We start from the raw sequence: 10,552 nt of genomic DNA, 5'->3' as shown, positions 1-10,552 counted from the left end.
TCAACTTTGCCGCTACTATTTGGATCTTACTTATTATTTGTTTCCTGCGAGAATATTGTACTTTTCTAAGGATTTGACAAATTTTCGAGATTTTTTGAGAAATTTTATTCGATAGCGTCCAATTTTGTTTTCTCAAAATAAAATCTCTTTGATTATTCTAAATAATTTAATAAAACATTGTTTTCTCAAGCAGTATAATGTAAAATTCCAAATTGTTTTAGATAATTTTTCGAAACGCCGATTGTCGCGGATCGAATATTGTTATTGATAGGCTCGTTAGTATTTTTGAGAAGTCCGAATGTGGATGGATTTGTAAGCCCATATGTGTCTGGGCACATTGTTTTTCGCCATTGTAAATTGCCGTGAAAATTTAGCTTTTCATTGTCGTGTAAGAGTTGGAGGACACACTGCGGTGAGCTAATAAGTTAAGTTAGTTGCAATTGTGAAACATTGAATTCTTCCAGAATAAAACGTGTTCTACTACAACTGATTAGTCTGCCCTTTCTTTCAAGAACCAATGCGTGGGGTAGCCGTTTAAGGCAGCAGACGACAGCCATTTATTCGCAGTCCTAGGGCGACTGCAGGGGCAACTTGCGCTGGAATGACGGTTTAGAAGGCCAGCTAGAGAGTTGGCGGAGCTGGAGTGACGGTTAAGACGGCCAGCGAGGAGGATTTGTGTGAGCGCAGCCAGCGCTACGTACCGGCAGAGGAGTCGCAGCCAGCGACAGTGGCGTCGCAGTCAGCGACATAGAGGGACGCAGCCAGCGTCGAACGCCGGTACGAACGGGTCGCAGCCAGCGACAAGGAGACGCAAGAAGCGTCATTTGTGGGGACCGCGGCCAGCGGTCAGAAGGCGCAAGGAGCGCCAAGCATCCGTGGCCGCAGCCAGCGGAGTTCAGTACCGGATGTGAACCAGCCCCTCGCGTTGGAACTCATGGAGAGGATCGCAGCGTTGGAGAGGGAGCTGGAGAAGGCTAGATCCCTGGAAAGTGTGAGCACCGCCAATTGCGCGCCAATCGCAGTTGGCCCAAGCGCAGTTGGCGCCAACAGTGGAGCGTCGGGGCGGCCGCCATTTTGGAGCGGCCAGCCAATACCCACATCAAACGGAGAGGCCTTACATAACGGGGTCGGGTCGGTGCCATACAACGGTGACGGTGCGAGCGGTGCGGCCTGCACGCTGCCGCCATCTTCGAGTGGACCGCCATTGCTAACGACTAGCAACTATTTTGTGGAGCCACTGTGTGCAACAGGCACTGCGCAGCCAGCGGATGGACTCGTGCTACCGGGCGTGAGCATCCACAATGCGGCAACAGCATCGCCACTTGTCGGATCCTACGCCGCGACGACGCCGAGTGGAATCCAGGGAGCATATGGGCCAAGGAAGCTTCCGGACTTGCCTATATTTGGAGGGCAGCCCGAGGAGTGGCCGATCTTCAGCTGTGCGTTCGTGGAGACGACCCGAGCGTACAACTGCACGGACCTGGAGAACAACCAGAGGTTGTTGAAGGCGCTGAAGGATGAAGCGCGCGAGGCAGTGAAGGCGCTATTGATTCATCCAGGGAATGTCAGCGCCGTGATGGAGCAGCTGCGCTTTAGGTTCGGCCGACCGGAGCAGCTTATACGCAGCCAGCTCAACAACGTGCGAGAGGTGCAGCCAATTTCGGAGCACAATTTGGCGAAGATCATTCCCTTCGCAACCCGAGTGAGTAACCTCGCTGCCTTCTTGCAGTCAGCGAAGGCGGAGCAGCACCTGGGGAACCCAACCCTCATGGAGGAGCTTGTGGCCAAGCTGCCAACGAGCAAGCGAGTGGACTGGGCCAGGCATGCTGCAACGATTGCGCCCTTTCCCACTGTAGTCCACTTCAGCGCGTGGCTACAGGAGTACGCAAACGTGGTGTGCACGGTTTTGGACGTCGAGGTAAAGGAGCCGAGGCGTCGACTTCTACATGCAAGCGTCGACCATAATGAATGCGATCAACAGGATGATCGGCATGGAGGTTGTCCCATCTATGGAGGACAGCATGGAATATTGAACTGCAGAGAATTTATTGGAGCTTCGCCACAGAAAAGGTGGAGCAATGTGAAGAGGCATCGGCTCTGCTTCAATTGCCTGCGAAGCGGGCACACGGCTAGATCCTGCTATACGCAAGGTGAGTGCCAGATTAATGGATGCCGAAGGGAGCATCACCGTCTGCTACATGGTGCGGACGAGGAGCGAAGGCCGCTGCAGCGAGGTGGTTTCAGACGCCACGAAGGGAACCAGCAGCCAGCAGTTTCCAGACGCAGCACGGCCAGGAGGCCTTCGCTACGAGATGGTTACAGGGACCAGGAGAGGAACCGGCAGCCAGCCGTTCCCAGCAACAGCCTGGATAGAGGAGCTCAGCGTGAAGTGCGAAGACGAGTGGCGGAGATTTTGGAGTCGTCGAAGGTTTCCCAATGGAGATGGGTGCCTACAGCCGACAATGCGGCTGATGATGCGACGCGGTCGCAGAAAGGAGTCGACCTTAGTCAGGAATCAAGGTGGCTAAGAGGACCTGCATTTTTGAGGCAGCCAGCAGCCAGCTGGCCGGGGCCTGAGGAAGGAACTGAGCGTGTTCCAGATGCCCCTGATGAAGAAGAGATGCCCAGTGAGTTTACATTAGTTGCGGCAGACGATTTTGTTATTCCGTTTCAGAGATTCTCGAGCTTCAGTCGCCTGGTGAGGACCACAGCCGGGGTCCTACGGTTTGCGCGCTGGTGCCGCAAACAGCGAAACGAGCTCGAGGAATACGGCCTTACGGCCGCGGAGAACCTGTTGGTCAGACAGGCACAATTGGAGTCGTTCCCCGAAGAGATGAGGTCGGCGGAAACTGGACAGGACGTCGCTAGATCGAGCGACATTCGAGGGTTGGTGCCCTACCTAGACGAGGACGGGATTCTGCGAGCTTACGGCAGAATTGATGCCGCACTGTTCATGCCGTACAGTGCGAGGAGGCCCGTATTACTGTCACACAGGCACAGTCTGACAGAGCTGACTGTGAGAGACTTCCACGCCAGGATGAAGCATCAAAATGTGGATGCTACGATTGCGGAGATCCGGACTAAGTTCTGGGTCACAAAGATGAGGCGTGTGATGCGGAGAGTCATCTCATCGTGCAACGAGTGCAAGTTGCAGCGAGCGCGGCCGATGCCGCCGATGGGTGGATGGCCATTCAAATACACAGGACTGGACTACTTTGGGCCACTGCTGGTGACTGTGTCCCGTCACAGGGAGAAGCGTTGGGTCGCCTTGAGCTAGCGCATGACCTGTCGACGGATTCCTGCATAATTGCGATCAGGATTTTCGTCTGCAGTAGAGGGCCAGTATATAGACTGCGCAGCAGTCCAGCGAACCCGTCTGAGGGCGGAGTTTGGGAGCGCATGGTGCAGTGCGTCAAGAGAATACTGCGTCATACCCTGAAGGAAGTTGCGCCGAGGGACCATGTATTGGAGAGTTTCCTGATTGAGGCGGAGAATATTGTAAACTCGCGTCCGCTCACCCACTTGCCTGTGGATGCGGACCAGGAGGCGCCGTTGACGCCAAACGATCTACTCAAGGGAGTAGCCAATCTGCCGGATACGCCTGGATTGGATGCGGAGCTGCCCAAGGAGGGTTCTACGAGGAAGCAGTGGAGGATTGCTCGCCTGCTACGAGACCGTTTCTGGAGGAGGTGGGTCATGGGGTACCTGCCTACGCTTGTGCGCCGCGAGAAGTGGTGCCGCCGAACGGAGCCCATCCACCAGGGTGATACGGTCTTCGTCTGCGATCCTGCCTTGGCGCGACGAGAGTGGCGCAAGGGCATCGTGGAGGAGATCTACAGCGGAGCTGATGGAGTCGTCAGACGCGCTAAAGGGGCGCGTGAACGACAACGGCCTATCTAGGACAATGATGCGACCCGTCTCTAAACTTGCAGTTTTGGATTTGATTGAAGCGGTTCTTCACGGGGTCGGTGATGTCGCGGATCGAATATTGTTATCGATAGGCTAGTTAGTATTTTTGAGAAGTCCGAATGAGGAAGGATTTGTAAGCCCATATGTGTCTGGGCACATTGTTTTTCGCCATTGTAAATTGCCGGGAAAATTTAGCTTTTCATTGTCGTGTAAGAGTTGGAGGACACACTGCGGTGAGCTAATAAGTTAAGTTAGTTGCAATTGTGAAACATTGAATTCTTCCAGAATAAAACGTGTTCTACTACCACGGATTAGTCTGCCCTTTCTTTCGGGAACCAATGCGTGGGGTAGCCGTTTAAGGCAACTCCATGTGACGCACGACGACACCGACTTCCATGATATCCGTTAAAATTCTAAGTTCTGTTCTTAAGGCTACATTTTGATATATTATTTGGAAACCGTTAGATAAATATGAATTATTTATCGAAATTACTTCCTTTCTATAGATATAATATTAATTCGAAATCCGTTTTAATTTATTTGTAACTAAATAGCCTCTAAAATAAACATTACTGAATACTAGACGTTGAGAATTGACGACCGCGGTAAGATCAATATTCTGTTAACCTTTTACTAGCCTAACAATGTTTTATTAAATTATTTAGAATAATCAAAGAGATTTTATTTTGAGAAAACAAAATAATAAAATTTCTCAAAAAATCTCGAAAATTTGTCAAATCCTTAGAAAAATACAATATTCTCGCAGACAACAAATAATTAGTAAGATCCAAATAGTAGCGGCAAAGTTGAAGGTCACATCCCCTACCGTAGAAGGAATAAAAGCGAGGAACTTTAGACTCAACTTCCTTCGTTCGTGGGACTACTGTGGGACAAGACATTAATCACACGGTTAACAGAACGTGTTTTAAGTTGAACGGTATCTCATAATATTTTAAATTTTATTACATTTAATAAAAAAATTTACTATATATATTATTTAATATTAATATTTTTTAATATTCTAAAATATTTTAATATTTTAGGTAATCATTATGTTCTAGTCTCTATTGGAAAACCATCAAATTTATTTTCCTTATAGTTCTCAAAAGCTAGTTAATCATTCATTATAAAATATGCTCTTTGCTCGAACAAAGATAGTTAAATACTTTAATTCTTAATGCACACTAACAAATGTTTGAAAGTCGGCCCAAGTTCCGTTTTTCATTGTTCCTAATAGTACTAATAATAATATTATGTTCTTCATTACGGACCTATGGCCACATTAACTTTATCCCAATATATACACAATATTATATATTATAATTAGTTAAGAATGGATTGCAATGATGACCTAGCGGCAATTGATATTTTGACTTTTATAACAGATGAACTGTTGCAAGCATACAAAAGCAGTAATGGAGAAAATGAAAAGGCTAGGACCATTACCAAGTTTCTTGACCGATGGAATGACGATATCTCCATTGCGAAACTCAAGGGTCTCGCTCTTGAATTTGAAACAGGTAAAAGGAAGTTTTCATAATCAATGCATAATATTATTAATTCCTGTACTTCAGATTTAGACTGGTTTAATGTAAGTTGTCCTTTATCGGTAACAGGATTGCAAGGAAAAATAATTGTATTAGACTTTTTTACATATTGCTGCATTAATTGTATGCATGTTTTGCCTGAGTTGCACTCACTGGAAGAACGCTTTCCAATAGAAAGTGGTATTGTAGTAATTGGTGTTCACAGTCCCAAGTTCGAAAATGAACGCAATGCGGCAAACCTTCTATCCGCTGTTCAACGATATGGAATATCTCATCCCATTGTTAACGATTCACGATCTGGAATGTGGCGCGCTATAGGTATTCGCTGCTGGCCATCTCTCTTGATTTTAAGCCCAACTGGTGTTCCAATGATATTATTAATGGGCGAAGGGCATGGAAAATTCCTACAGGAATTTGTGGCTGCTTCCCTATCGTTTTTTAGCCGGCAAGGTAAAATTGACCACAGAGGTTTGCCTATAAAATTATTAAGCGACTTCCAACCGGCGTCCAACTTGCGTTTTCCCGCAAAGATTGTTCGAAGCCCTAATGGCCGGTATGCTATTGCTGATACGGGGAACAACAGGGTGCTTGTGCTTACCGGTGGAGGAATGGTACAACACAAAATAGGAGGATACCAACCTGGTTTCGTGGATGGAAACTTAACAACAGCACGGTTTAATAAACCTCAAGGCATAGCATTTCTTAATGAAAACATTTTGATTGTAGCGGACACAAAAAATCACGCCATTCGTCAAATCTCTCTTACAAATGGAATGGTGGAAACTCTTGCTGGCACAGGCCATCAGGGAAACGAACGAATAGGTGGACGTCTAGGTCCATTGCAACCACTTTCATCACCATGGGATGTTGCAATATTTCGAACGCGAGACATGGATATGTCCTTTCATCTTGATGAACGTAACATACCAGAAAAAACAATTATGCTTATATCCATGGCAGGCACCCACCAGATATGGGGTTATTTTCCCGAAGGAATTATTTGGTGGAAATTCCGTAAATTTGAACCCCTTTGCTGTGTCTCACTAATAGGAAATGGTTTGGAGGAAAACCGTAATAATTCTTACCCACAGAACGCTGCATTCGCACAGCCGTCTGGTCTTGCTATATCAGGAGACGTTTTATATATAGCTGACAGCGAAAGTTCGAGCATTCGCAAAGCTTCTATGATAGACGGAAAAGTTATGCCTGTCGTTGGAGGAGATCGAAACCCACTTGTATGTTCCATTTTATGAATTTGTTTTATATATTTTATGTATGATTTTTCTAGAACCTATTTGCATTCGGTGACATTGACGGTAGACTATTCAACGCAAAACTTCAACATCCGTTAGGAGTGACTTTCAATGATGCCAATAACAGACTCTATGTTGCTGATACCTATAATCATAAAATCAAAGTCATTGACATCGAATCAAATGATATATCTACTCTACAAATTAAGAACCAAGATAATACCAACCTGGTTTTAAACGAGCCCGCCGGACTGTGCTTGGACGCCAACGGACGGAATTTGTTGGTAGCTAATACCAATAACCATTCAATTCATATAATAGATTTGGTAACGCTTATAGCACAACCGTTTTGCTTAGATTTCAGCCAAATTGCGTCCGCTAGTGAAACCGATGCGCCACAAGATGTACAAAAAACAAAGGAAAATAATATAATAAGAACATTGCCTCTTGATTTAATTAAACCAAGCAAAATTTTGTTTAACCTTCGACTTTCGCCGAGACTTAACTTTACAAAGCAAGCTCCTCAAAAGTGGACACTGAAAAGTGTATGTCAATCTGTAAAAGTAAATCCCTCATGCGGAACTCTACTGGATGGGACTTGCGACATGCAGGTGCAGGCTACTTACCCCGATTTCTTGTGTGAAAGCGAAATATTTACAATTGAATTCGTGTTAAATTTATGCCTCTCAAATTGTTGTCTAGTAAAAAAATTTACAGTTTCTATAAAACGCGATGACATAACAGAAGAATATATATCCAACCATACCGTAATTATTGACATTGAGCAATAAAAATATGTTTTTTAAAGAAAATTTTTGCGTATATCGATCAATTATAATTTTTCAAAATTTAACTAATGGGTGTGCGTTCACACTTAGTGTAAATACTCGATTAGTTAAAAAGTTTATATTGGGTAGAAAGAAAGGCTCCCATGAGGCTCCTGGCTGTTTCGTAGAAAATTCAAGGTAGTTAAATAGATTCTGTTTGCATTGGGTAACACGAGCTCTTATCTATCTAAAAATGGCTTATGTTCATTTTACTAAACTGGTTACTGGTGGAGTAAAACGGCTGTCTTATATTTCGAATACATATTTAAAATTGTTTATACCCGAAGATTAAAATATATATTGGATTCGTTGAAAAGTATGTAACTAAAACGAAGTGTTTTCCGCACTATAGAGTATATATATTCTTGAACGGCATCTAAAGCCGAGTCAAGATCTCAGGAACTATAAAAGCTAGAAGTTGAGATTAAGCATGCAGACTCCAGATTTTGGAAAATATTTTGATATTTTTTAATTTTTGTATATGCCTTGTAAATTTCTCTCGATTTGACAAAAAACTTTTTGCCACATTTTGCCCATTTACCGCATACAAACCGCACAAAACTGCCACACCCACACTTTTAAAAAAATGTTGAAATATTTCAATTGTCTTATTTTGTTTGAAAATTTCAAATTTAAAATTTGTTTACCAAATTCTCAGGGTTGCAACCGCCAGCAATTACTAAATTTTTTAAGTGTAAACATGCCAGCCTTGGAGACACAATCAAACTTTTTGGTAACTCAGCCGAGCAGATTAATTACGTGGAAATCCATTCTCTCACGTTCTTAAATGCGACGACCGCTTCGTCTGGCTCGGTGTTCTTGGTCTTCTGGCTTTTTCGAAACGGCTTCCACAACGGACTTCTAGGTTATAGCTGGGGTTCTCTCTTTGAGTTGACGTTTTTGTGGTGAAGCTGGACATTGTCAGGAGATCTTTGTATCGCGATGGGGCTAAATCCGTCTTGAGATTTTGCTTTCCTTTTCTTAAAAGTATCAATTGCAGTTTGCTCGTTTATTTAATATTATAATTCAACCCGTTTGGACATCATCATGACATCAAAATTGTATTTATGTATATTGATTACTCCCGTTTATTGCGTTTATTATTACCCGGAATCCGTTCGAATTCTCCGCAAGTCTGTTTAAATCTAATAACAGTTAATTATATATCTTAAACGGCGGCCTTGGTCTGTGGGACCTTTGAATCAGCGCACCGTGCCCAGATATTTTGTTATTTGCTTAAAATATTAAAGTTTCCAGATCATTTATTATAATTATATTTATACCCGTTACTCGTAGAGTAAAAGGATGTAATACATTCGTTGAAAAGAATGTAACAGGCAGAAGGAAGCGTTTCCGGCCATATAAAGTATATATATTCTTGATCAGGATCAATAGCCGAGTCGATCTGACCATGTCCGTCTGTCCATCCGTCTTTCCGTCCGTCTGTCCGTCCGTGCGTATGAACGTCGAGATCTCAGGAACTACAAAAGCTAGAAAGTTGAGATGAAGCATACAGACTCCAGAGACATAGACGCAGCGCAAGTTTGTCGATTCATGATGCCACGCCCACTCTAACGCCCACAAACGCCAATTTTTTCATTTTTGAATTGGTCTTGTAAATTTCTATCGATTTGCCAAAAAACTTTTTGCCACGCCCACTCTAAAGCCCACAAACAGCGCAATGCTGCCACGCCCACACTTTTAAAAAATGTTTTGATTTTTTTTCATTTTCGTATTAGTCTAGTAAATTTCTAACCATTTCCAAAAAAACTTTTTGCCACGCCCACTCTAACGCCCACAAACCGCCAAAAAATGTAAATAGCGCGTATGGACTTAGTTAAGTAGTTTAAACGGGCTCGAACGTAAGATTTTTTTTCTAGTTGGATAGGCTCCGAGTCGATAAATTCATTGATTGATAAATTTGTTTAAATTTAATCTACTCCCAGTCATCAATGCCCGTGTTTTGATGTGCCGTTTGGTATCTGTGCAAATATTGTTATGGTAGCCGTTGCATCAAGTACGTAAAGTTCGTATATGTGTAGTATCCAAGTATCCAAATTCCTCCTAGATTGTGACCGATATGTAATCCAAGTATGAGTAGTTATTTATTTTAAAAACAGTTGCCACGAAGAAGTTCATAGTCAGAATAAATATTTCAAGCCTTAACATTGGGAGAAGTGTATGGAGCTTGTGTTAATACCAGTTAATTGTAGAATAAAAGGGTATCTAGATTCCTTGAAAGGTAGAAGAAGAAATTTTTTTGCGACCATATATATGTAGGATATTTATTGTTTAGCACAATTGTTTATCTTAGTAATATTTTGATATTAAAATAGTTGGCTTTTTATATTTGGTATTTAATAAGAAGATGATTCATGCCAACACTTCTTGATCTCCGGACGACGACTACGCAACTTTGCCTTACTCCGGACACGACAACATTCGGCTTGACTATCTTTTTACTGCACAACTTTCCACTCGCTTTGTTCTTCTTCGACTGACTCTATGCTTGTCCTTTTTCTTATATCTCCTTCTTCCTCTTCTGCCTGCGCTCACGACGCTACCCTTTGCGATGATTATCGATTATCGCATATCGATAATTATCGTTACAGTCGGCCATCCTGATCACTGTCGTCTGACCCAGAAAACCATAGATCTTCATTTGTAGACGCGTACTTCCATAGCTTCATATTTTCTGCACATGTTGAAGCTATTGTAGGGCCTTACACCTGAGCTGCTTTCCGTACATCGTATCGGCAGTTTCTTGCTAGCTGCTAGCTAGTTTTTTGCCAGTCACAAACTGAGTTCGTTTCATAGCCACCAGATCTCCTGGTGGAAAGAGCGCGCTCTTGCTCTCCCGCTCTCTTAGCTCCGACAGAAACCCCGCTACCTCCAACAACAACAGATGGAGATATATCGCCAGCCCGCTCTATCTCGTCATCGGCTGCACCCGCTCACGCTCTGACTGAGCCAGCGAAAGCAAAACCGCAAGCAATAAACGGTTCTGCTGCACTAC

The 10,552-nt window shown here is 43.8% G+C and overlaps 2 protein-coding genes across 5 annotated transcripts; both read left to right on the top strand.

Annotated features, from left to right (window-relative positions):
- The first annotated feature begins 313 nt into the window (after positions 1-313).
- On the top strand, positions 314-3,289 carry LOC120458585. 4 transcript variants are annotated; one of them, XM_039646286.2, is made up of 2 exons: positions 314-412; positions 513-3,289. In XM_039646286.2, exon 2 carries the CDS (start codon positions 935-937, stop codon positions 3,275-3,277), a length of 2,343 nt encoding a protein of 780 aa, XP_039502220.1. In that variant the 5' UTR covers positions 314-412; positions 513-934; the 3' UTR covers positions 3,278-3,289. The 4 variants fall into 4 exon arrangements, with proteins under 4 accessions (XP_039502220.1, XP_039502218.1, XP_039502219.1 ...); XM_039646284.2 differs by having other exon boundaries at positions 465-3,289; XM_039646285.2 differs by having other exon boundaries at positions 314-429.
- Positions 3,290-5,207: 1,918 nt separating this feature from the next.
- On the top strand, positions 5,208-7,521 carry LOC120458008 (NHL repeat-containing protein 2). Its single transcript, XM_039645504.2, has 3 exons — positions 5,208-5,429; positions 5,484-6,691; positions 6,745-7,521. The coding sequence occupies exons 1-3, from the start codon at positions 5,243-5,245 to the stop codon at positions 7,498-7,500; spliced, it is 2,151 nt and encodes a 716-aa protein (XP_039501438.1). The 5' UTR covers positions 5,208-5,242; the 3' UTR covers positions 7,501-7,521.
- Positions 7,522-10,552: the final 3,031 nt, after the last annotated feature.

The sequence above is a fragment of the Drosophila santomea genome, chromosome 2L, assembly GCF_016746245.2.
Source record: "Drosophila santomea strain STO CAGO 1482 chromosome 2L, Prin_Dsan_1.1, whole genome shotgun sequence".
NCBI lineage: Eukaryota > Metazoa > Arthropoda > Insecta > Diptera > Drosophilidae > Drosophila > Drosophila santomea.
Note: the sequence above shows the minus strand (reverse complement) of the source record. Positions and strands in the feature narration are given on the sequence as shown.

What these genes read in the sequence shown, in the direction of transcription:
- LOC120458585 (XM_039646286.2), top strand. Translation starts at nt 935, where the DNA reads ATGGAGAGGATCGCAGCGTTGGAGAGGGAGCTGGAGAAGGCTAGATCC.
- LOC120458008 (XM_039645504.2), top strand. Translation starts at nt 5,243, where the DNA reads ATGGATTGCAATGATGACCTAGCGGCAATTGATATTTTGACTTTTATA. An exon ending in CGCTCTTGAATTTGAAACAG is followed by an intron (nt 5,430 to 5,483) that starts GTAAAAGGAAGT and finishes CCTGTACTTCAG; the next exon opens with ATTTAGACTGGTTTAATGTA. An exon ending in GAGGAGATCGAAACCCACTT is followed by an intron (nt 6,692 to 6,744) that starts GTATGTTCCATT and finishes TGATTTTTCTAG; the next exon opens with AACCTATTTGCATTCGGTGA.